The sequence below is a fragment of the Pecten maximus genome, chromosome 7, assembly GCF_902652985.1.
Source record: "Pecten maximus chromosome 7, xPecMax1.1, whole genome shotgun sequence".
NCBI classification, from domain to species: domain Eukaryota; kingdom Metazoa; phylum Mollusca; class Bivalvia; order Pectinida; family Pectinidae; genus Pecten; species Pecten maximus.
The window spans coordinates 43,628,109-43,655,678 of NC_047021.1; the positions used below are offsets into that span (position 1 = coordinate 43,628,109).

The 27,570-nt window shown below is 35.1% G+C and overlaps 1 protein-coding gene across 6 annotated transcripts in view; it reads left to right on the forward strand.

Moving 5' to 3' along the window:
* LOC117330925 (protein kinase C delta type-like) overlaps positions 1-27,570 on the forward strand; it is a 113,762-nt gene that overhangs the window by 67,914 nt on the left and 18,278 nt on the right. For 5 of the 6 annotated variants that reach the window (XM_033889489.1, XM_033889490.1, XM_033889491.1 and 2 more), the window contains 9 exons: positions 10,883-11,067; positions 16,070-16,266; positions 19,004-19,064; positions 20,497-20,665; positions 24,569-24,600; positions 25,159-25,244; positions 25,600-25,729; positions 26,046-26,191; positions 27,227-27,268. In XM_033889489.1, the coding sequence (XP_033745380.1) occupies positions 10,938-11,067; positions 16,070-16,266; positions 19,004-19,064; positions 20,497-20,665; positions 24,569-24,600; positions 25,159-25,244; positions 25,600-25,729; positions 26,046-26,191; positions 27,227-27,268 (993 nt within the window). In that variant the 5' untranslated portion in view covers positions 10,883-10,937. The remainder of the gene's footprint in view (positions 1-10,882; positions 11,068-16,069; positions 16,267-19,003; positions 19,065-20,496; positions 20,666-24,568; positions 24,601-25,158; positions 25,245-25,599; positions 25,730-26,045; positions 26,192-27,226; positions 27,269-27,570) is intronic. The other variant, XM_033889494.1, reaches the window with a different exon arrangement.

The following is a 27,570-nucleotide window of genomic DNA, read 5'->3' on the forward strand; positions in this document are numbered from 1 at the left end:
AATTGGCTATTCGTGTAAGTAGACTTTTTATATACTTTTTTTTTCATGCATATTCTATACACATTTTCAAAATTCTTAAATTAATAATATAATTTAAAATAAAATTTTTATTGTAAACTATATTATTAATAATCGATCAATGCAGCCTGATAAAATTGAGGAAGTAACATGTATGTATGTAAGGAATAAACTTTTTATATAAAATAATTTGAATCTTTATTAATTATGAAAATTTAAAAAAAAGTTATCATGTATAAATATATTGCTGAAATGAACATCTACAGAAATGTTATCAAAAACATAGTTTGCATGGTGTTATATTATTTATATGTAAATGTAATGGATATACCGGTATAGATTTTTAATAGATTTTCATTGTGTACAAAATACATTTAATCAATATTTACACTTCAAACAAAGGTTTATTTTCAGAACACATTGTTTTATTTGAGGATATTTTTTTATGCTTTTTATCTTGCCTTTTACATATTACTCAAGATAAACAGATTTACTGGGAAGTATGTCAAACAGAAATTCCTCAATTTGGTCATTTTCATATTTTTTTTATCTTAAATTCTGCTTTCAAGATAAAAGATATCGACATATTTCTTATGAGTTTGATTATATTAAGATTGTTGTAGGACACAAATTAACCCTGATTCTGATTTCTATTCACAGATTAAACATCAGATTTAAAGTTGCTATCTTATACAAATGTGTTTTATGTTCAGAACTAAGATTCTTATTTGTAATCATATTTATATATGTTTTTATAAAAACAGCAAAAATTACTGTCATCAATTTCTGAATGTTTTCCCCACAATCCTCACAAATTCATGCACAGTTGGAAAATAATCTGTATGCTGTAACTTCATGCAATGTGTGAAATATTCTAAGTCCAAAATAAATTAAAAACAAGAAATATCTTTAAAAAAGATAAACGGCATAGTTTTAATGCTGGTGGTTAAAATGTAAAACTGCTGGTGAAATAAATTAACGATCTAATGCGTTTCAGCACGAATAACAAAATTATATAAGTTTGAATCATTTTTGGTGGTAAAAAGACTGCATTTGAATCAGGGATATAATTTTATCGATGTGTCATTTGAAAAGATACATCCGCTTATTCAGCTTGCATTCAATCTTAACTTTGTTTCGTTTTTGACTGCATATCTGCATTTTGCATTTACTGCTACATTGACCAATTACATACTTCATCTTGACCAGTAACGCCACCTGTCGCGTCATATCCGGGGCCAAAAGAATATTATACGGCTATGCCGAAAAAGTATGTTGGCGCTGAAAAAAGTCCAAGAAAAGTAAAACAATATTTTTCACAATTTTTCAAAAAAATTCTAAACCTGCAGATTAAGCACAAACAAGTACTCTGGAAAATGTCTAAGTGCAGAAAAGTACAAAAAAGCTGACTTTTTTTACACTTTTTCAAAACATTTGGAATTATTATGTAATAAAAGCATACTTTTGTGTACTTTATTTTGGTATGGGTATATCCAACCAATATCAATTGGAATGTCTGGTAATAAACCCATGTCTGGTAATAAACCCATGTCTGGTAATAAGCTCATGTCTGGTAATAAGCCCACGTCTGGTAATAAGCCCACATCTGGTCATAAGCCCATGTCTGTTGATAAGCCAACCAACCCATGTCTATTGCACTCTAGATCTAGAAATCCAAAATATTGTCAACTCGGTTCCCTACTTTGAGCCAAAATTGATGTATTGGCCCCCAGGCTTATTACAAGATAAAAACACTATATATTACTGTGCTAAGCTTTGTGAGATATAATCTGTTTATAGCAGAGATATATAGTAACACTGTTTTAAATGCAATTTCATCATCAAATTTCTTTTCCGATAGCTGTAAATCTATCAAGGCTCTGTGGTTGACAAGGCATTACAGAAATGAGCCAATGTGTTCCTGAATTACAGAGACGTTTATAACAAAAATTTATGTCAAATGATTAAATAAACATTACCAAAGAGGGCAATATAAGTGGATATTGTTGATATAGTTAACTAGGTAATTACACTGTTTTTCCCTCGTCCAAGTATAATTTAACAGAATTAGCTTCAAGATTCTGACTATTATATGTTTAAAACGTAACAGCGGTGTGGTGTTTGATGCCAATAGCCTTCACAGAAATTTGAGTGCAGATACTGGTGTTATAATAAGTATTAAAATGGATCATATTGTGTGATCACAGGACGAATTGATACCTCGATGACTATAGGTGACAGGGTGGTGGGGTACACTAACCTTACACCCAGGGGTTATAGGTGACAGGGTGGTGGGGTACACTAACCTTACACCCAGGGGTTATAGGTGACAGGGTGGTGGGGTACACTAACCTTACACCCAGGGGTTATAGGTGACAGGGTGGTGGAGTACACTAACCTTACACCCAGGGGTTATAGGTGACAGGGTGGTGGAGTACACTAACCTTACACCCAGGGGTTATAGGTGACAGGGTGGTGGGGTACACTAACCTTACACCCAGGGGTTATAGGTGACAGGGTGGTGGGGTACACTAACCTTACACCCAGGGGTTATAGGTGACAGGGTGGTGGGGTACACTAACCTTACACCCAGGGGTTATAGGTGACAGGGTGGTGGGGTACACTATAACCTTACACCCAGGGGTTATAGGTGACAGGGTAGTGGAGTACACTAACCTTACACCCAGGGGCTATAGCTATAGGTGGACAGAAAGATGAAAGTATATACCACATTTGCTTTCACAGAAAGATGAAAATATATATAAATCTATCAAAAATTCCTGATAATATTTATAATGCATGTGCCTTCACAGAAAGATGAAAATATAAATCTATCTAAAATTCTTGATGGATGGAAATATAAATCTGGCTATCAAAATTTCCTGATATATACCACACTTGCCTTCACGGGAAGATGATGATGAATTAGGATGCAAGTGTAAATCTTTCTTGAAACCACTGTACTATTTATTACAGGATTTTTTTATATGTTTCACAACTGCAGAATCCATCACATATATATTGAGTCCTATTACTTTCCTCGCCATAAGTTCCCCTGCACCTGATGGTGTGTTTTAATTATATTATCCAGCATGGCAAGTGCTGTTTGTGTAATTCAAACAGCGAGGTTCTTGGAGGTCTTCCCAATTTCTGTAAACTCCTCCATGTAGGTGGCAGTGGGGTTCAGCTCCTGGGACGGGGAAATCCGTTTGAATCAAATCACCTGTCATGGTGTTCTGTTAATTGGGCGGATAATTTGTTCATCCTAGGAACAGCTCTTGAAATTATATCCTCAGACTTAAATATATGATCTGTATCTGGTCGTAAAATAGAATTAAATTAGAAAAGGTTTAAATCTTAAAGAAGTTGGATAGCTTGGATTTTGGATATTAATCATAATATGAGTTTCATTTTAAATGCCATTTTCCTCACAGGTATGTATGAATCAAAGAAACTGTTTATCAGTTATATATGGAGAGATAAAAAAATAGAATATTTTATGTAAGAGTAAAACATATTCTACATAAACTTTACCAGATATAATCATCCATTGTAATTTGATCAAACAAATAATTCTTCTAAACAACTTTCAGAACTATTAAGATATGATTCATTGCTCTTATATCCTATTATTTAGCATTGTACTTTACCCAGCATTATTTACCCAACATTGTTTACCAAGTATTGTTTACCAAACATTGTTTACCAATGTACCAAATATTAAATTTTGTGCCTGTGAAGTTTAATGTTCTTTTCCAATTTCTTCAAACTTTTTTTTAAGTCAAAATAGTTAAATATCCTAAAACTTTTATTTAGATGATATTTACGGTAAGTTTATTACACTTTGTAGTTTATCACAGTTATGTCATTATAATGTGAAAATATCGAAATTAGACTCCTGATTAAAATGAAAATTTTCCAAAAAATGATATTAGCCTACAGCAGTTAATAAAGGTTGAAATCCCATAAAACATGAAATTTTATAGGAAATGTGTGATGTAATGTAGATTAATGTTAGATATAGTTTTTAGGCATTCCTGTTTTAGAATTTATCTCTTTTGCTATCATCCTTTAATAAAGTACCTGTCTGATAATGTTTCACCTACCGTTAAGTTTCTATAGATATTTTAATCAAACATGTATTCACCACCAGTGACTCATATTGAATGGTAAAAGATTTGTGAGAAAATAATTATCCCCGCCAATCCTCCTGGTACTTCTGTGAAGGTACGTAAATTAATTTGTTGTCCTGATTGCTAAAGTTGCAGGGACATCTCCGCTCCTTCTACATGTCGATGTTTTACTGTAAACAAAAGCTAATAATTAGGTCATGGTCCGAATAATGAGAGGCAGTACGTTATTTTACTATTGATCTAGTTAATGAAATTTCAGTGGGATCACACTTTAAAAGTGTCCCTCTGGTTACCTTAACACCTGTGCCATCATATGATAAATAAATCTGAGAACACTAAAATTACCTTTCCACTAGTGCTTATCGAATTCAGGGGTTTTATCTGAATTTCTGGTGTAACAGACATCCAGAAAGAATTTCTACCAAATGAAGACTCTCTGGTGAAATACTCTCAAAAGAAGTTCTACCAATTGATTTTCTGGTGAAAAATCTGAAGAGTTTCTATAGCTACCAAATGAAGAAATAGTGAAAGACTTTTAAAAGGAGTTCTGTTGATACATTTGACAATTGTATTTATGATTGATTGACACAAATTTATTGTTTCTCACAATTGGAAGTGGTTGGTATAAAGGATTGAATATAAAGATATGTATGTACAACGATGCCAAGGTTATCAGGCATCATGGTTTGTATATATAAGACGATGCCAAGGTTATCAGACACCATGATTTGTCTGTATATATAAAGTGATGCCAAGGTTATCAGACACCATGGTTTGTCTGTATATATAAAGTGATGCCAAGGTTGTCAGACACCATGGTTTGTCTGTATATATAAAGTGATGCCGACACTATCAGACACCATGGTTTGTCTGTATATATAAAGCGATGCCAAGGTTATCAGACACCATGGTTTGTCTGTATATATAAAGCGATGCCGACACTATCAGACACCATGGTTTGTCTGTATATATAAAGTGATGCCGACACTATCAGACACCATGGTTTGTCTGTATATATAAAGTGATGCCGACACTATCAGACACCATGGTTTGTCTGTATATATAAAGCGATGCCAAGGTTATCAGACACCATGGTTTGTCTGTATATATAAAGCGATGCCGACACTATCAGTCACCATGGTTTGTCTGTATATATAAAGTGATGCCAAGGTTATCAGACACCATGGTTTGTCTGTATATATAAAGCGATGCCGACACTATCAGACACCATGGTTTGCCTGTATATATAAAGCGATGCCAAGGTTATCAGACACCATGATTTGTCTGTATATATAAAGCGATGCCAAGGTTATCAGACACCATGATTTGTCTGTATATATAAAGCGATGCCAAGGTTATCAGACACCACGGTTTGTCTGTATATATAAAGTGATGCTAAGGTTATCAGACAGCATGGTTTGTCTGTATATATAAAGTGATGCCGACACTATCAGACACCATGGTTTGTCTGTATATATAAAGTGATGCCAAGGTTATCAGACACCATGGTTTGTCTGTATATATAAAGCGATGCCAAGGTTATCAGACACCATGATTTGTCTGTATATATAAAGCGATGCCGACACTATCAGACACCATGATTTGTCTGTATATATAAAGCGATGCCAAGGTTATCAGACACCATGATTTGTCTGTATATATAAAGTGATGCCGACACTATCAGACACCATGGTTTGTCGAATGTCTGCCAAACACATTAGTCAGGCTTTGTATAAACATTTCACATCATCAGCTAAACATCTGCAGATATCAGTCTCTATATACTTTCTCACCTCCAACACAGAAGAGTTTATATGCACTTTTGTTATATCATCCACAGTCCCTCTTGTTCTAAGGTTTTGCACGTGAAATATCTTTATCACAAGAACAAATCGTGAATGCATTGGGGATGTTTATAAGTAAGTCACATGCCATAGTGCACTGGCTTGATAAGCCGCCCCACCCCTATAACTCCCTTCAAATAAAAAAAATATTAAGGCAACTCTAGCTATCATAACAACCATACATTTTCTCCTATTTCTCTTTCTAAAACTTAAATGTATACAATGATAGTTTCAAGATTAGAATCTGAAAAATAATTTCACATTTTGATAATAGGTAAACATTATATGCTCATATTTCTGTTTATCAGGCGCTTATTGTGAAACTTTCTGTACGTACCTCTGTCACAGCTGAAGTCTCAAGACATGCATTTTTTCCTGGTTATGCAAATGTTTATCAGGTTTACCTTTTGATGAGGTAAATTTCAAACACTTACATGACTCAGATTTCAATTCACCGGAAAATCTGTTTAGATCGAGTTACGCATCATCATTTAAATTACAGGCAATTGAAATGATCTTGTAAACATTTGAATGACTCAGAATACCTAACAACAAAATGAATTGGAAGATTTATTGTGTTCCTCTGCCAAGAAATGCTTTAAACTTGTTAAGGGTCAAAAGATGATGCAAGCATTCTGATGATTTTGCTGTAGGAGACCCTACGTGAGTTTCCAGTTTCATGAAATAAGTGTAAAATATTTTAATGTAATGAGCTTCAGGTGAGCATAAAGGGACATTTCTTCATTTAAATAAAGTATACGTCGCCAAAATGAAACTTAATGAGAAATATATATTTTTCCCAAGTAGTAAAAGATCTAATCTGTACATTACTACAGCAGTTTTATTCTCAAGAAAAACCAAAGTGCTTCAAGTATTAAATCCTCAAAAATTCTCAGTTCGACCTGGAGTATCACTAATTACCGCAAAGACAGACTGTATTTGTGTACAAAACGTCATTGTTCTGTACATTTTGGCATTACTTTCATTACTGGTAGACACAAAAACTCATATAATCCTCATTCCCGCATAGATTTTATCAATAAAAATTTTGCAAGTTTCTGATTTCCGAACAAAGGAATGTCCCTTTAAGTAGATTTTTATAAAAAGATCTTTTAGTGAGTTTCATAATGACTTGAATTCGTGATATATGAATTTCACTTCCTTGAAAGGCTTTGTAAAATGCTGAAAATGATTCTTTTATGGTGACATCACCAAATCGTTAAAGTGATGTTGTTATTAAGTGTTGATAACATCATTTTAAGGAATTATTTACTTAAAGGGAATAAAAAATATAATGGCGCCCTATAGTTATGCAATAAATATTTCATACTTTCCGTCTAATAAAGTTTTCTTCATGCTATGTACTCTTTAAAGGACTGCATTATGATGTGTTTAGCCAGTGACGCAATAGAAAATACACATTACAAATATTCAGCTGTATACATGAACACTGAATGCTGCCTCTGTCTTAAAGTTTGGTATGTATATAAATTATATTTTCATGACTCGAACCAAGTTTTCAAATGTATATCTTATATATACACACAAAACTTAAACATTTACCTGAGTCGGACCAAGGTTTCAAATGTCTATATTATATTACGTGAAGCTTAAACATTTACATGACTCGGACCAAGGTTTCGAATGTATATATTATATTTCTGAAGCTTAAGCATTTACAAGACTCGGACCAAGGTTTCAAATGTATATATTACATACGTCAAACTTAAACATTAATATTTACCTGAGTCGGACCAAGGTTTCAAATGTATATATTACATACGTCAATAAACATTTACATGACTTGGACCAAGGTTTCAAGAGAAAATCTACCGAGATTCTCTGATGATATGTTATCAAGAGGATTCAGTGTGCCTTTTAAAACCCTGATTGATAGAATGATATTATGAAGCAAATAATCTTTCGGGACCTTTGAGATTTAAATGAATTCTTAATTGCAATATACAGTTTCATGTGAGTCAAATATATATGCTGTGTTTACCAAATGATGAAAACACTGTTTTTGCTAGAAAATATTAACCCATTTTGCAAATGTTGGATGTCATTCAAAATTTTTTCCAGTTTTCTTATAAAAGATCTCACCCTTGAAATAGAACTACAGAAATGTTTTCTGTTTGAATGATAATTAAGCTGCATGTGTTTGGTCTTAAGTTTTCCAAATGTTGATATTTCTGTTCCAACTTGTTTCCAAAAAATCCTATGCATTTGATGAATGATGTGTTTCTATAAAAATAACCACTTATCAATGTCACAGTGCTGAAAACCAAATTCTTTGCTCTATTTTGAAAACTTGGCTATTACCTATTACTTTAAAGAATTTCTTAATTGACTTTTCGAAATATTTAAAGCATTCTCCTAACACACTATCAATTTCGGTTTTTATAATCTTTTTTGCTTTTTGACACCTACTAAAGCATTCAATCCCCAAAGCAGTTTTGCTTTCATCGCTTACAAAAGTAATGGCAGCATTCTGATTTCATTCATGGCTGGTCTGAGATAAGAATTTTTTTTTTATATTGGTATGAAAGATTTCTAGTCCTTGGAATGTCTCATTGTCTTTAAGCTTGCTTTGACTCGCCAAAACAACAAAAGAAACAATTCTTGAATGAGCCAAGATCTGTTAGGTGGTAAAGTATCTATTTGAGTAATGGTGTTGTAGTTGTAGCCAAAATTGTATGCTTTTTGTCCAAAAATAAGATGACTTCAACATTGACCAATCCCATCACCCCTGAACAATCTGTGATCTCTGTATTGTAGCTTTCTTTAAATAAACCCCTCTATTAGTTCAAAACATTTGTACCGCATTTATCCTCAAATTAGCCCTGTCTCCCAGTGTAAATGTTTAATGCCGTATTTATCCTCAAATTAACCCCCTCCCCTAGATTGAAAGTTTTGTATGAAAGTTTGGGAAGAACTTATTTTTTAGCTACTTTTTGTTCACTATTTCAAAATTGTTAATTCTGAGAGAAAAATGAAAAAAAAAATATTCTGGACAGGGGCTAATTTGTGATACATATTTACAAAATGTGAATTCAGACAACAAATTATTGTTATAGCGTAAACAATTTGTTGGTGTATCTGATGAGGATTATTAACAAAAGGACCTGTTCAAGGTCATATCTGGTCATATCGTTGAAGGCCTGGTGATAGTATTGTGGTTGGATCAGATATTTTAAAGGCTTTCTTCGCCCATGTAATGAAATATGTAGGAAAACTATCAAATTTCACACACAAATCCTACTTTCAGCTTGGCTAGGAAAATATTTGCCGAGTCTGCAAGCTTTAAATGGCACAAACAGTGATATTGCATATATTGAAAGAGAGGTGACAGTAACACAGTTATGTAATGTAGTGAATTGTGTGCCAAGACTAGGAACTTTATTTTTATCTCAACAATAGCTTTATTAATTATTATTATCTGCCTGTTGGACATTATGCTATTAAATCAACCAATTACACCATTAAAATAGCCAAATTACACACTTTGATCCACCAGTTACACCATTTAATTTGCTAAATTATACAGTTATACCAGTAAACTAGCCATTTATACCATAAAATTAGCCAGTAATACCACTAAATTAACCAGTTACACCAGTAAATTAGCCAGCTCACAGTTACACCAGTAAATTAGCCAGCTACACCAGTAAATTAGCCAGCTACACCAGTAAATTAGCCAGCTCACAGTTACACCAGTAAATTAGCCAGCTCACAGTTACACCAGTAAATTAGCCAGCTCACAGTTACACCAGTAAATTAGCCAGCTCACAGTTACACCAGTAAATTAGCCAGCTCACAGTTACACCAGTAAATTAGCCAGCTACACCAGTATATTAGCCAGCTCACAGTTACACCAGTAAATTAGCCAGCTCACAGTTACACCAGTAAATTAGCCAGCTACACCAGTATATTAGCCAGTTATACCAATAGATAGCTGGTTACACCTGTAAATTAGCCAGCTACACCAGTATATTAGCCAGTTACACCAATGAATTAGCCATTTATACCAGTAAATTAGCCATTTTCATCAGTAAATTAGCCATTTACATCGGTAAATTAGCAAGTTACACCAATGAATTAGCCATTTACACCAGTAAATTAGCCAGCTACACCAGTAAATTAGCCAGTTACACCAAAAGATATAGCCGGGTACACCAGTAAATGTACACAACCTATTAGATAACAAATGCCACCTTTGCCATTAAAGCCATTCAGTAAATCTTTGGTGGAACTGACAAACATTGCTAACTATGTGAACCACACCTTGTTGAAGGATTCCATGTGGTAACTACATATCTTTAACAGCTATTGAGTCTCCTCACATCTGATGTACAGCTGGGTACAGTCTTCAGACTTACATCAGTAGAATTGTATTGTCCATGTGAAGGCTCAGAAGACAGTATCTTTTTAATTTGCTATCTTTGAATTGCTTCGATATCAAAACAATTTTTTTTTCAAAAGGTGGCAAATGTTTAATGTGTTAGCTAGATTTTCTAATCTTAAAAAAATTACAATTCAACAGGATGGAATTTCATTTGGAGGGAATTTAACTGTTAATTCTACGAGTAAATAAAGGGGTACTCGAAGTAATGAGATTTTCATGATCAGTTTGAAACGAAATTTTTATAGCAGTTCATATAGACTGCTGTCTTCTGTATAATTTGCTCGGTTAATCTCTTCAAACCAGCAATGAATGTTCTTTATCTATTCTGAGGGATTTTCGGTTCTAAATTGTACTTACGAGACCCATGCTTCGAAAACGATGTAGTAATTCCATGTTATATAGGAAAATGTCAAAGTTGAGGATGTGAAATTTGCCAACCCTGGTTTATAATAATAACCGTTTTTGTTTTGTTACATCTATAGGTTTATGACCTGGGAAGGGCAAGATCTGTAACCATAGCGACCACAGAATTACAAAATGGCCAAGGTTGGTTTTATACGAGTGAAACTTCTAGAAGTGGAGAAGGGTGCCAAAATGGAATCCAATGCAGGCGACCTGTTTGACCCTTATGTGGCGATCAACGTGAAGGAGTCAGTCAGCACGCCAGGTTAGTATACCTTAAACAGAACTCTGGAAATTGTATATGAGTGTCAGTCTCCCTTAAAAAGGACGCCAGTCCATCTTAGAATTATGCCCCAGCATATATCTATGTGTAACTGGGTAGACTAGTGTACCATGGAAGTACAGGTGGTAATGCTGAGACCTATTGATGTGAATCAGTGACACTTACGCAAACTAACAATATGGCTGGACTTACAATACCTTAAAAATTAACTTAATATATTAGGCTACAACACTGGGAAGAAAGTCAAGTACAGTCTGTATCTGACAACAGACTTTAGATTGCTTTACTTGTTGAAGGATTTCAATCCTGGTGCAACTTGAGTCCCACTTGACAGACGGAATGAAAATGATCTATTTATAATGAGTTTTCATATCTGTATCATATGTATAGGTATCGATGGTTTAGATATATAAATTAAATGTCCAGCCATTGCAGTGTCCAAAAGATCTTTTATTGAGCTACATACAAATGACATTCACATTGTATATTAAAGCCAACAACAGGACTACATATTAATTTTGAGCTCACAAAGTGAGCTTATGCAATGATGCAGGGTCTGTTGGGGGAAGGGCTATCAAGTTTGTTCAAATGAATGACCTTGACCTATATTCAAGGCCACAGCTATCAAGTTTGTTCATATAAATGACCTTGACCTATATTCAAGGCTACAGAGGTCAAATATGCTACAACAACCTCTCAATAACCCAGATCCCCAGACACCTGATATTGGGCTTGCAGCATGCTGATGACTTCAAACTATTTTTCTCAATGTCCAGGAGGTCCAGTGACCAGATATTGGGCCTATAGCATGCTGGTGGGAAGGGCTATGAAGTCTTTTAAATGACAGACCTTGACCTAAATTCAAAGTCAAAAAAAGTAAAATATGCTAGTCTTCAAACTTATTCTGCTCGACAACCAAAAGGCCCATATACCTGATATGGGGCCAGCACTATGCTGTCATGAAGTGTTACAAAGTTTGTTGAAATGAATGACCTTCACCTACTATCAAGGTCACAGAAGTCAAATGTACTCAAATCTTCTAATTTCAATATCCAAGAAGCCCAGAGATAAAATATTGAGCCTGTAGCATGATGGAGTGAAGGGCTACCAAGTTCGTTAAAACGATTGACCTTGATTGATATGTAGGGTTACAGGAAGTAAATTTGTTTAATTAAAACAATCATACAAGTTCTTAAAACTAAAAAGGATTATCGTGATGATATTTAGCTGGTGATATTCTGGAATAAATGTCTTCCAACCTTTGGTATTGGTATTCAACTGGATGACCTTAATATATTTTCAATGTCATTGAAGTTAAAAATCTTTAAACAATTTCTTAATAACCAAAAATCCAAGGAGTGTCCCATAGAATATGTCTGTTGCTAACTGCATTCATACAGTATATGTGTACTACCGTATAATAATGATGTCATCAATGTATGTTGTCATGTATCGGGGTTCTTGTTAAAAGCCTGTTGCCGACGAAAACCACAGGCTATTTCTGTGTCTACAAGCGACAATTCAAAACACTAATTTTTAAGAGAATTTGCATTTCCATAATATATTGACACTCAGTTGGAAGACACTAGGTCAGGGAGTTGGAGGATATTTGATGGGGACATAGGTTCAGGGAGTTGGAGGATATTTGGTGGGGGACACTGGTTCAGAGAGTTGGAGGATATTTGGTGGGGACAGTGGTTCAGGGAGTTGGAGGATATTTGGTGGGGACACTGGTTCAGGGAGTTGGAGGATATTTGGTGGGGACACTGGTTCAGAGAGTTGGAGGGTATTTGGTGGGGACACTGGTTCAGGGAGTTGGAGGGTATTTGGTGGGGGACACAGGTTCAGAGAGTTGGAGGATATTTGGTGGGGACACTGGTTCAGGGAGTTGGAGGATATTTGGTGGGGACACTGGTTCAGGGAGTTGGAGGATATTTGGTGGGGGACACAGGTTCAGAGTGTTGGAGGATATTTGGTGGGGACACCGGTTCAGGGAGTTGGAGGATATTTGGTGGGGACACTGGTTCAGGGAGTTGGAGGATATGTGGTGGGGACACTGGTTCAGAGAGTTGGAGGTTATTTGGTGGGGGACACAGGTTCAGAGAGTTGGAGGATATTTGGTGGGGACACTGGTTCAGGGAGTTGGAGGATATTTGGTGGGGACACTGGTTCAGGGAGTTGGAGGATATTTGGTGGGGACACTGGTTCAGTGAGTTGGAGGATTTTTGATCGGGGACACTAGGTCAGTGAGTTGGAGGATATTTGGTGGTGGACACTGGTTCAGTCAGTTGGAGGATATTTGGTGTGGGACACTGGTTCAGAGTTGGAGGATATTTGGTGGGGACACAGGTTCAGGGAGTTGGAGGATATTTGGTGGTGGACACTGGTTCAGGGAGTTGGAGGATATTTGGTGAGGGACACTGGTTCAGAGTTGGAGGATATTTGGTGGGGACACTGGTTCAGGGAGTTGGAGGATATTTGGTGGGGGACACAGGTTCAGGGAGTTGGAGGATATTTGGTGGGGACACTGGTTCAGGGAGTTGGAGGATATTTGGTAGGGACACTGGTTCAGGGAGTTGGAGGATATTTGGTGTGGGACACTGGTTCAGGGAGTTGGAGGATATTTGGTGGAGGACACAGGTTCAGCGAGTTGGAGGATATTTGGTGGGGACACAGGTTCAGAGAGTTGGAGGATATTTGGTGGGGACACTGGTTCAGGGAGTTGGAGGATATTTGGTGGGGACACTGGTTCAGAGAGTTGGAGGATATTTGGTGGGGACACTGGTTCAGGGAGTTGGAGGATATTTGGTGGGGACACTGGTTCAGAGTTGGAGGATATTTGGTGGGGACACTGGTTCAGTGAGTTGGAGGATATTTGGTGGGGACACTGGTTCAGGGAGTTGGAGGATATTTGGTGGGGGACACTGGTTCAGAGTTGGAGGATATTTGGTGGGGACACAGGTTCAGAGAGTTGGAGGATATTTGGTGGGGACACTGGTTCAGGGAGTTGGAGGATATTTGGTGGGGACACTGGTTCAGAGAGTTGGAGGATATTTGGTGGGGGACACAGGTTCAGGGAGTTGGGGGATATTTGGTGGGGACACAGGTTTAGAGTTGGAGGATATTTGGTGGGGACACTGGTTCAGGGAGTTGGAGGGTATTTGGTGGGGACACTGGTTTAGAGTTGGAGGATATTTGGTGGGGACACTGGTTCAGGGAGTTGGAGGGTATTTGGTGGGGACACTGGTTCAGAGTTGGAGGATATTTGGTGGGGACACAGGTTTAGAGTTGGAGGATATTTGGTGGGGACACTGGTTCAGGGAGTTGGAGGGTATTTGGTGGGGACACAGGTTTAGAGTTGGAGGATATTTGGTGGGGACACTGGTTCAGAGTTGGAGGATATTTGGTGGGGACACTGGTTCAGAGTTGGAGGATATTTGGTGGGGACACAGGTTTAGAGTTGGAGGATATTTGGTGGGGACACTGGTTCAGAGTTGGATGATATTTGGTGGGGACACTGGTTTAGAGTTGGAGGATATTTGGTGGGGACACTGGTTCAGGGAGTTGGAGGATATTTGGTGGGGACACAGGTTTAGAGTTGGAGGATATTTGGTGGGGACACTGGTTCAGAGTTGGAGGATATTTGGTGGGGACACTGGTTCAGAGTTGGAGGATATTTGGTGGGGAACACTGGTTCAGGGAGTTGGAGGATATTTGGTTGGGGACACAGGTTCAGAGTTGGAGGATATTTGGTGGGGACACTGGTTCAGGGAGTTGGAGGATATTGGTGAGGGACACTGGTTCAGGGAGTTGGAGGATATTTGATCGGGGACACTAGGTCAGGGAAGTTGGAGGATATTCAGTGGGGGACACTGGTTCAGAGAGTTAGAGGATATTTGATGGGGGACACAGGTTCAGGAAACTCTTGGAGATAACGGTGTTATATAAGTGTAACAGAAACAATAGGATTGGGTTCTGATTTCTTCTGTTACATAACTAATCACTAAAGCATTAGACACTGAGTAGAGTACATGAGACATGTTATATTTTCTAACAAGAACATGGACACGATGATGAATCCCTTCTGGTTTTGGTTGTGGTGGGTCCTGCCCTCCCTGTGGGGAACAAATAAAGACAGCGAAAGCCAGAAGATATTTCTGGAGACCATATCAGACTATATAACATCTAAATTATTCATGTGATTGACAATATCGAGACATTATTATGACTGGTCGGAATGTCTGGTTGGTGATGGGTCAGGGCACGGTGTACAAAAAGTCAATCAGTCAGTTTGTATATAGACACCACGTACGGGGACTCTTCCCCAACCAGACATTGGCAATCGGGCAGAGAATGTTTATTAAACGGAGTCCGTCTCAGTCTGGAAAATCAGTTTTATTAGGAAATTATAATAATGATGATTGTATGATATTGATAAATGTATTAACTATTTGGGGGAAAAAAGAAGTTACAAAAAAAAAATTGTAATTATCAAATAATTGCATTTATTGTCATAAGAAACAGAAGTATTTTATATTACGAAATAAGTTTTCAATATACAGTATATTAAAATTAAAAAAAAAAAAAATTCAAGTCAGTACACTGTATCTTAACATATCATTTGTATATGTATTGAAATTACAATAAAAAAAGGAATGTCATTTATAGTCCAGTTAGTGACATAACCATTGTACCATTGGCTAACTATGATCAGACATTTTTAATGAGGATTACATGATAATATAAATTTATAGGAACATATACTTTGATTACTCTAAAGTTGGTTGGTGTCATAAAGCACAATACAGCATGCTGGCATCGTCACAAATTCACTTATACTTGAATTAGGTAATTATCGGCTCTTAGCTGATTTTGGTAAGTTTTTCTCATAAAAACCAATTGATAGTGATATTTTAAAGTTAGCCTTTAAAATATCAGTTTTCCGGTGTGCTTAAAATCTAAGATATCAATATTTTAATTCAAGGTCGTGGAATACAGCTTGTACAAAAGAAGAGGACAATTTATCCTGAGTGGAACACATGCTTCGATGCCCATTTATACGATGGTCGTGTCATCAACATGATTGTCATGGAAAGACCCAATCGGCTCCTAGCTGAAGTTACAGTCCCCTCAAAGGCTTTAGCTGATAAATGCAATGATGGAAACATAGCCACAGTTTGGGTAAATATTTGTCACAAGACCATTATCAATTGTCGCCTTTGTTTTATACACAACCATCAAAAATTTTTATCTTGATTTTCAATTCTGACATATCTCTTTAAAACCTGTTAGATTTTATATTATCATAACTTGCAGTGGTACTTTTGTAAGTTTTGATGATTTCTATAAAGAGTTATTGCCCTTTATTTTGTTAGATTTTATTATTTCTTTATAGAGTTATAAAGAATTTCAAACTGTGAAAAAGCCTGCTTTGATTATTATAACAGATATTTATCAATTATAGACCATTGACGAGGTCAATATGGTGTTTTATATCGACCTGGTATAAAAAGATATTGACCGGGACTGAAGTTACTAATACCTTGATTAGTATCGCTGTCATCCCTTCAGTTGTAGAGTATATGTATATACATTGTATGTATATTTTGCTGTATTTTATAGAAATGCCATAAATCATGTAGCTGACCTTCGATACTGTTTAGAGATTTCAAGTCATCCCAATGATAAATGGGTCTCTCTTAACAATAAAACACAATAAATTGTTTCTGGTCAAGACCAATATGAGAAACACTCCATTGTCCTCTCTAATAAATTATGGCCACTGACCGCTACCCAGCACAGTCTGTCTGACCGTAGTCTGGACAATGATAGACTGAAGTCTTGACCCTTTTGTGAGCCTTCAGAATAAATTGAACAGCAGCATTCTCATCCCAAACAAAAAATCAGTATTGCCCAGAAAATAACTCTTTCAGTTGATCACTAAAATTGCTGTGTGAGCTTGTAAGGGCCTTTTCTTTCAACCTATAAATATATTGATATTTCTTAATCAATTCTTTGTTATGGTCTTAATTGGCTTTTGAAATATGCATGGGTTCACTACTAAGTTTGAGGAAAAATTTCTGCACAACAAAATTTAAAAAAAATTTTTTACTAAAAAGTCAAGTTTATTAATACATTACCAGAATTAGTGAGGACTGATCATGATTTAATGAAAATCGACCGAATCACCATGGAAACTTTAAGTTTTAAAATTTAAAAAAGAAATGACATGATGGAAAAAAATTTTGTCCTGATAAAATACTAGAAAACATCTTTTCGTGATGATAATTTCATATATAAGGCAGTGGTTTTTGCTCTCTGCATTACAAAATATCAAATCAGTATTAAAAATGATAAGTGATTTTCAGCATCTTTTTAGTTTCCGATCAGATGGATTTATGTATAGTATGCTGAATATATAACTCATGAATCTATTTCTCAAAGAAGTTTTCAAACCCACTATGTCAGTTGCCGTAACTACAAATGTGTTTTGTCATTGCGGGTTCGTACAATGAGATCAACAGGGCGTGTTTCGTATTTATTCCAGACAGAATTCTTTGATGCAAGTGTTTATAATTAATCAGGACTTATCTGTAATTAAGACTATCAGATCGTTTGCTGCACATCAACATGTTAGTCTGGGACAGCAAAAAGATTGATCCAAATACAATCACTATCGTCAAAATGCTTTATACAGCAGACGGTATTTCAGTGTCTGTTGAGCTAAACTGTCTCTGAAAAGTAGACTAAAGAAATCTTTAAATTGAGTGACATTTCTGTGATCTTGTACATGAACAACTCTGTCCAGTGTTGATGAGCAGACCAGTTGTATCATCTACAATTAAACCACATGTAGAATCTACTGTCAATTAAGATAAACGATTCCCAGAAATCTTCACACGAATACCTGGCAAATGTTGTGTTTTGATCTGTCTAAATATCGCAGTGTCGTGCTGTCTATCATACCTCAGTGATGTAGATCCAGTATCAAGCCATACTTGAATCACAAGCCTGAATCCAATCACCTCGAGTTGATATACCGAAACCAGTTATAATTCCGTTATTGATTCTAAGTTACATGGTACGGACTGGTTTTGCGACTTAACTTGGGAGTGGCCATTGTCTTGGAGAGAGAACCATCCTTATTGGGTTAATGTCGTTGCTCGATGCTTTACATCCGATGATAAAAACACTCCCAAAATTGGCTCGTACAGAATCATTGTGTACGCAAATTGTTACCCTAATTCAATTGGATGTTGATGCGGAAGGAAAAATCAAGCCTATGTGAAGATTGCTTCTTAGCATTTGACATCAACACAAGAAATCTCAATTTCTTTACGATACTTTTTTTGGCATATGTTTATTAGTGCAGGCCTAATAAACTTTCATCCCACATGGTTTTTCTTGGTTGTCCTCTTCGGTTGCTTATTAATAATGGATTTACTACGGCAAAACTATATAGATTTTGCACATTATACTGTCACAAATTTGTCTAACCATCGGTGTAAAATATTTTCTTTTTAATGTAATTTCATGAATATTTGTCAACCGAGCTCAGATTTTAAACACAGGGTATATATCTCACCATAATGACTTTTTGACATCACAATAATATTCTCAAAAAGTATGAACAGTTCGTAACAGGTAATCAGTTTCAATTAAATTTCAATTAAATTTCAATTAATTTTTTGTTTTTTTTTATTTGAAATTTTTTTTTTAATGGAAACCGCTATATTCCTCAAATATTTTTCACCATCTGAGCAGTTACTTAATGGCTTTATGAGTCTTGCTTGCTGACATCACAAACACAATGTGTCAATTTTATTTACTATTATTATTCAATAACTTCCTGTGTAATCCATGAGGTTTTCTACTCTTGTTGATCATCCTGTCTAATTTCATAATTGTTTATTTACAGTTGGAATTAAAGCCATCAGGCCGACTACAAATACAAGTGAGATATTTCTCCGAAAACGAAGGTAAATTCTAAACTACATCAGCACAGAACCACATTTTTTGTCAGTTTGAGTTTAATTAACTTTGAAATATCTATAAATATGTATAAGTGAAAGAAATCCTATTTCTTAGTAGTAGTACTATGAATTTCTGTACTGTATGTTTCCGTGAGATTTGTAAAAGAGACGAAGAATTCAGAGAAAACAGAATGAGAACCCTTTTTCGCCAGTTAATAGATAATTTCAATTGATAATTGATTTGGTAATTGTATTTGAAAACGGTTTTTGTCGCTTGTGGCAGCTGTGAGGGTAAGCTTTTACCAACACAATTTCATTTAACTGCTGAAGTCGAGGGTTTAACTGTTTGAAAAAATAATCAAGAATTAATCTTTTTATCTTATCAAACTGAAAGGAAAAGTTCAGCCAGTTTTGTCTTTCACAAGAAAAACCTCAAATTTCCGGATATCAGTTATCAAGTTATATACAAAAAATTATCAGCAACATTAAATTTTTGGTACAGTATGACATTTCATGCACGGAAAAAAGATATGATTTATCAAATATCAGGAACTGACATGACAGAATATTTGTCCTGCATATTTCATGAACTACCACTGATCAAAATTTGTATTCCGCTGGTATATCAGGTATAAATTGATCAGTACATGTATCGCGTCCTGACCTTTGCTATTTCGAATTTATCCTATGACTGTTAAAGAAATTACGACAATCGTGTGTGTTAGTGGTTCACAGACAATTCCCAGTGGTCCACGGTGATCGTCATTCAATGAGAAGCATCGCCACCTAGTGGTGACTTGGGAGTTGATCCGAGCAAGCATTCCTTTATTGAGGTGTTCATTGGGAATCTAACTACAAATTAGGCTTGATAAAAAAAAATCACACAACCAGATGAGAAATTTCCGGAGTCATGTGACCTGTCTACATAGTGCTGTTGATCTGACATTTATATACATTTCAGTAATATTTGCGAAATATGTGTGGATTATCTTGGATGTTATGACAAGTCTGTACCCATCTATCATGGTTTTGTGCAGTGCTAATGCAATGTAAAATGTGCTCTTGGTAAATTGTATGAGAACCATTTTAATCTTGCAAACATATCCATGATTACAGGTAAATCAAAGAAAGCGGAATTTGACTAAATTTAACATTTATCAAAGTTCAAATTCAGATTACCAATATTTTTAAAAATTCTATGCATTATTTCCATGTAGAAATGTATTTGGCTCTGCATTAAACTTTTTTTTACTCTCAAGATTTAGTGAAACATTGTTGCAGGCAAGGTGCTTTGATCACATTTTTCAAAGATTTTTGTAAGGATACTTAATTTCATTAATTGGAAAACAGAAATCATTAAAAAAATTTGCACATTTGAGATGAGACGGTTTAAATAAACATGAACATATTGTTGATTTAGATTTCATTTTCTTTACAGAACAAGTTCCGGCTTTAGCGGAGCCGGATAAGGTCAGCACAGGAGGCGCGATCACACGTCGGCGTGGGGCCATTAAGCAACAGAAAGTTCATGAGGTCAAAGGGCATCAGTTCATTGCAAAATTCTTCCGTCAACCCACCTACTGTTCGTTCTGTAACGAGTTCCTATGGTGAGTCTAATCAACTGTTTATTCTGTAATAAGTTGAGTTCCTAAAGTAACTAAGCTGAATAAGGAACTTTGCTTATTGTATATATCTGCAAATAAGCCCCTGACCACAAATAAGCCCGTTCTTCATTTTTGCAGAATCAGCAGTTTTAAAATAGTAAGTTAAAATAGGTTCAGAATTAAACCCTCCCCAAACTTTGACAGTAAACTTTTACATTAGGAAAAGGGCTTGTTTGAGTATGACTATGGTACTAAGCTTGAACACGCTTGGGATGGGGGCTTATTTGAGGTTAATTACAGTAATATATCAAATGAGGAACAGAAATGGCTTCTCCTTGATTTCATCATTAGGTTGGATTATAGGCACATGAAGATGAACGTTTCTGATGATCAGAATTTAATTTTTAAGTTGAGTGATAAATTTAAGGCACAATTATTTGTCTGCCACTGTTACAGAATTTATATTCTAGAATATCTTTACCACTAACCATTGCTGTCTTCACTCACATTAAAATGGTTAATTCTGATTTGGTTCTGTTACTAGGATGTCAGCACAAGTCTGACCAGTAGCTGACCATTTAGAATCTCAGTTGAGTTGCCAATCACATTAACAAAACTGACCAGTAACTGACCATTTAGAATAGTCGGTTGAGTTGCCGATCGCTTGAACATGATAGACAGAAATGCCTGCAGTTAAACGAGAGAGGATAAAATATTTATATGTCTTTGTCAGGTTGTTAGGTGATGTTATCGTCAATCTGTCACCCAGTGGGATCATGTCTGACCTTAGATTTGACCTTGGGGCTTTTCTGAAGGTCAGGCCAATGCAGGCACATGTCTGGCTTTAGATTTGAACTTAAGGACTTTTCTCAAGGCCAGGCCAAAATAGACTTATGTCTTGCCTTAGATTTGACCTTGAGACTTTTCTCAAGGTCAGGTAAAAACAGATTCATGTCTTGCCCTAGATTTGACCTTGAGGATTTTCTCAAGGTCATGCCAAAGCAGGATCATATCTGGCCTTATACTTGTACTGTTAATGAACATAGTTGACAATGCTAAATATTATTATATCATATGAATCATAAGTCTTTTTCTTCCAAAAAAATTGGCAAGATTTATTTTGGAGTGAAATATTTTGTCAGATAAATAACAGTTAGTTTGACTTGTAGTTATTGATCATCAAGAAAATCTACTTTAAAGAATATCAATAAAAATAAAACAATAATATTTACCAGTATTAAAATTGTCCACTTTTAGTTTCCAATCTTGTTCAATACTAAAAGCCAAAAGCATAATCTTTAATCTAATAAAAGAAATCTGAAAGATATTAAAATTCTTTTGGAAAAACTTCCATCCTCTTACAGCTGCAATGAGAAATTTTACTGCTGGAGTAGCGTTGAACTCGATTTATTTGTAAGCCTCCATTTAACTGCATTACCGATAATTACCTCTCGGGAAATAACAAAAGAGGAAACTTTAAGTCTGTCACCAAGAAACGTGAAACAGCAAATCTTCAAAAAATAAAGTGATTCAAAAGAATTGAAAACTAGCAATAAAACAGTGTTCCGATTCAGACACGAATATTGATGGTGTCAGATTGTGTAGGCGCTAAAGTGTAGTGTGTTAACGTGTATGCCATTTAAATCGTAACATTTTATGATTGATCCAATTTTATAGAAACTCCACACTGTTACGCCCATAGAAAACAATGCCAACATGGAAAATAAAATTAGATTTCAAATATTATTTAGATTAAAACAATGGTGAAGTGTTAATTTGAAATCTCGTTAGAACATTGGTAGATTTCCTGTACTGGTTCATCGCATGCTTGCGAGGAAATATATATATATGCTCTGTTTTTGATGTTTTGGTCTATTTCCTGTACCAGCTGTTGCTTGAGCTGTCAGAGAACTGTCAGAAGACCATGGTGTTCGTAATATTGATATTGGATAACAAATCATTTAAACCAGTCCAACGCATATTAAATCAACCAAAAATATTAAATCTTTGTATTTATTGGATCGTATAGATCAAACACACACACAAGTATATTGTGTTTCAATAATTTTGAAAAATCTCTGGAATAGAAACGCGGTGATGTAAAATCGTTAATCAAATCAAGCGTAGACTAGTGGGGGACAGTATTGTCAGATCAATCTATCAAGCTGTAATTTGATTGGCCCATGTCCAGTGACGTTAGCGATATTCCCATCAGTGATTGATCCCGTAAATGAAATTGATTTGTCTCTTACTGATGGTTTTCATTAAAGGGTATGAACAAAGTAGATATGGTAATTCATCTGGGGAAGCCTGGGTCTATCTTTATACAGAAAACAGTTCAACATAGAAAACAGTTCTACACAGAAAACAGTTCTACACCGAAAACAGTTCAACGTAGAAAACAGTTCTACACAGAAAACAGTTTTACTCAAAAAATAGTTCTACACAGAAAACAGTTCTACACAGACAACAGTTCTACATAGACAACACTTCTACACAGACAACACTTCTACACAGACAACAGTTCTACACAGACAACAGTTCTACACAGACAACAGTTCTACACAGACAACACTTCTACACAGACAACACTTCTACACAGACAACACTTCTACACAGACAACAGTTCTACACAGACAACACTTCTACACAGACAACAGTTCTACACAGACAACACTTCTACACAGACAACACTTCTACACAGACAACACTTCTACACAGACAACACTTCTACACAGACAACACTTCTACACAGACAACAGTTCTACACAGACAACACTTCTACACGGACAACAGTTCTACACGGACAACAGTTCTACACAGACAACACTTCTACACAGACAACAGTTCTACACGGACAACAGTTCTACACGGACAACACTTCTACACAGACAACACTTCTACACAGACAACACTTCTACACAGACAACAGTTCTACACAGACAACAGTTCTACACAGACAACACTTCTACACAGACAACACTTCTACACAGACAACAGTTCTACACAGACAACAGTTCTACACAGACAACAGTTCTACACAGACAACAGTTCTACACAGACAACAGTTCTACACAGACAACACTTCTACACAGACAACACTTCTACACAGACAACAGTTCTACACAGACAACAGTTCTACACAGACAACAGTTCTACACAGACAACACTTCTACACAGACAACACTTCTACACAGACAACACTTCTACACAGACAACACTTCTACACAGACAACAGTTCTACACAGACAACAGTTCTACACAGACACATTCTACACAGACAACAGTTCTACATAGACAACAGTTCTACACAGACAACACTTCTACACAGACAACAGTTCTACACAGAAAACAGTTCTACACAGAAAACAGTTTCACACAAACCTTGATGCTTAAGGATTCAAAGCTCTCAATACTCGATATTAAAGTAGATTTCACCATAGCTGCTATATATGGTGATCATATTTTCTGAGAGTCGACTAATCACACATTTAGTTATAATTGGTTCCAAAGTCTCAGACATGTAAATCACAGAAAAACATGTTTTATCGTTAATATATGTATTATATTGTGAATTTTATATGGATTTATTTCCTTAATCTTCGTTGGATTTAAGTGGCGTCTCAAGCTATCGTGTAACTTAATTGTATTTGAATCAATATGTTATAAAAATCAAATATTTTGTCTGAAATATACAGAATATATCTGATTTTTTTTGTCTGCATTGAAATATAAACATGAGAATAAAAAACAAAACAAAAAATCTGACATGAAAATCCCATTAAAAGATTTTGAGAAAGTCTATTACACTTAGCAAACAATGCACATATTTCTGGTCTTAAACATCAACATTATGTTGTCATGATTTATAGATTGTTTAACTTAAACTGTTTGTATCTTTTACAGGGGTTTGAACAAACAAGGATATCAGTGCAAAAGTAAGTATGACCTAATCTTTAGATTCATTATAATCTTTATCAGAATATATTGCTTTTATATATATTATAGTCTTTATCAGATTGCATTGCTTTTAAATTTATTATAGTCTTTATCAGAATTCTTCAACAACCTGATATTTGTTTTCATATCTGCCAATACTCACTTTATAGGAGGAAACATCCTTTTTTGACCTTCATATTAAATATAAAATATCAAATATTGATATTTTAAGAAAAAAAATCAGAAGTGCTTTTTGAAAATATATCAGAAGAATGAAAAAGAATATTTAATGTACATTGATAAGGATGGATAAATATAGGTAGCAATATGATTTTTGTTCACAAATAAGCCCCCCCCCCCCCCAACTTAGTGGGCTGATTTGAAGATAAATATGGCACTATATGTTTACACTAAGGAGGGGGCTTATTTTGAGGATGAAACTTTTGCACTAGGGTAGGGGGTTTTTGAGGATAAATATGGTACTTAACCTTACACTAGGGGAGGGGGCTTATATGATGATAAATATAGTAACATATTTCATCTATTGTGTCTTTCAGTGTGTAATTGTGCAGTCCACAAAAAATGTCATGACAAAATTCTTGGACAGTGTCCAGGAAGTGCCAAGGACAGTCGGGAAACAAAGGTCAGTATATTGTGTCAAGGTCATAAAGACAAGGTCATAGTAGAAATCCAAAGGTCATCCTCATAATGATTTTCATTTTATTTAATACAAAACAAAAATTAGTTTCTAAGATATTTTCAGTTTTGAACAATTGAAAAATAACCTGACAGTTATTGTGTGATTTTTTTTTCAAATTGCATGAGATGTGAAATAAATTATTTAGTAGTTCTCTGCTTGGCTTTTGCAGAAAAAACCTCTAAATTTTGACGTGACAACTTGTTGTACATCGATTAATGAAATATAAATGATGTCATCATAGATACAGTGTCACTAAGACGCGTAATTGATATCATAATTTTTTTCTTTTTTTTGACAGATGATGTCCGAGAGATTCAATATCAACGTACCACACAAGTTCAAGGTCAATAACTACATGTCCCCTACTTTCTGTGATCACTGCGGAACTCTTCTGTACGGACTATTCCGACAAGGTCTCAAATGTCAAGGTGAGTAGGTTGATGGTCAAGGTTGGAGGTGGAGTACTTGAGGTCATTTCATGATTTTAAATATCTCTCAGATCATTCAATTATTCTATTTGTGAGCTTAAATGTATTCTGAGTATGAACAATTGTCTTTGCAATTAGAAAACTTATTGTGATGATTTCATTGTGAATGGAATTAAATTTGTGTCAATTTAACAAAAAATCAAAGAAAGGCAGACATGTCTGGAAATTTCAAGTAACAATCCAATCTTTTACATTCATCATTGAGAATATTTTTTTCATACATTTGAAAGTTTATATTGTCTTTTTGTTTTATTAGTTTGTGGGGTCAACTGTCACAAGAAGTGTGAGAAATTCATGCCAAATTTATGTGGTATCAATCAAAAACTACTGGCAGAAGCTCTGGGAGAAGTGAGGAAAACACCAGGTGCCGTAAAATTACCCAATAGCAACTCTACTACAAATGTAAGTTCTGATTGGTGCTCACACATCATGTGACATTTACCATGGAGACAGAATTTTGTTGTATATTCAAATGGTTGAAGACATCTCAACTATACTTGATCAACTGTGTACTTCATATAATCTTGAGCAGCTTTATTTAAATCTTGTCTTTGCTTTACTATGGTAACAACATATGATACTATGGATTTCCATGGAAACGGTTTATCAAAATTGCCTGTTACCATGGCCTTTGTGGCAAAAGTATGATAAATAACTTCACTTATCTACAAGCAGGCACCCTTTACTGTATATTATGGACTAATGCTTGTCACTGCAAAAAAATAATAAATTCTTCAAATTATATATATTATCAAAAAATGTAAGCAAGAATTCTTATTAAGCATAACCCTCAGACATAGACAAACTAAATATAATGAATATTGACTTTCAATGCAGTATTAATTGTATATTGTATTTTTTTTAAACATTCAAACTGAAGGATGTGTGTTAACTTACCCTGACATGGAGACTTAAGGATGTATGCTACCTTACTATGACATGGAGACTTAAGGCTGTATGCTACCTTACTGTTACATAGCGACTTAAGGCTGTATGCTACCTTTCTGTTGCAAGGAGACTTAAGGACGTATGCTACATTATTGTGATATGTAGACATAATGTTGTATGTGACCTTTTTGTGACATTTTGAAATATTGTATGCTAATCAGACAATTTTTCAGTGGGAGATAACTCTGACATAAATATTACAGGTGTAATCATGTAAAAATATGCGTCTTTAATCCCCATTTGACACTAATAGTAGCCAGTCAATATTATGATATATTGGGCTAAATTTCAAATCAAATCCATATATATTGACAATAATTAATGAAATATTCAATTTTGGAAAAAAGAAACAAAAACTGTTACATATTCTAATAATTTGGTAATTTAGCCCAGTGTTGCAATAAAATTGATACTACTCCATTAATTTTTCCTCTTTATGATTAGATAATTCTTAAGCTATTGACTGTTATATAAATATGCTATACCTAGGTACCTAAATCTGCGAAAGGGACAAACAGAGACAAAAAAAAGGTATTGAAATGAGGTCCTTTAAATGTGGATCCTCATGGTGTTTTCTCTGTAGTGCACTCATTCAACTCTGCCAATTTACCAAAGCTTGTCTATCCTTCTACACCTCACACCCCTCTATAATGGAATAGTCCAGGCAATTTGAAAAAATGTCAGACAAGATAATTCAGTTTTCTTTTGTCATTGCATATTTTTACTGAAATTTATTAATTTTGCTAAAAAATAGTAGGATTTTTTTATCAAAGATATTTAATTGTTAAATCAAATAGAATTATACTTTTAATATAATTTGTGCCAAGTGAAAA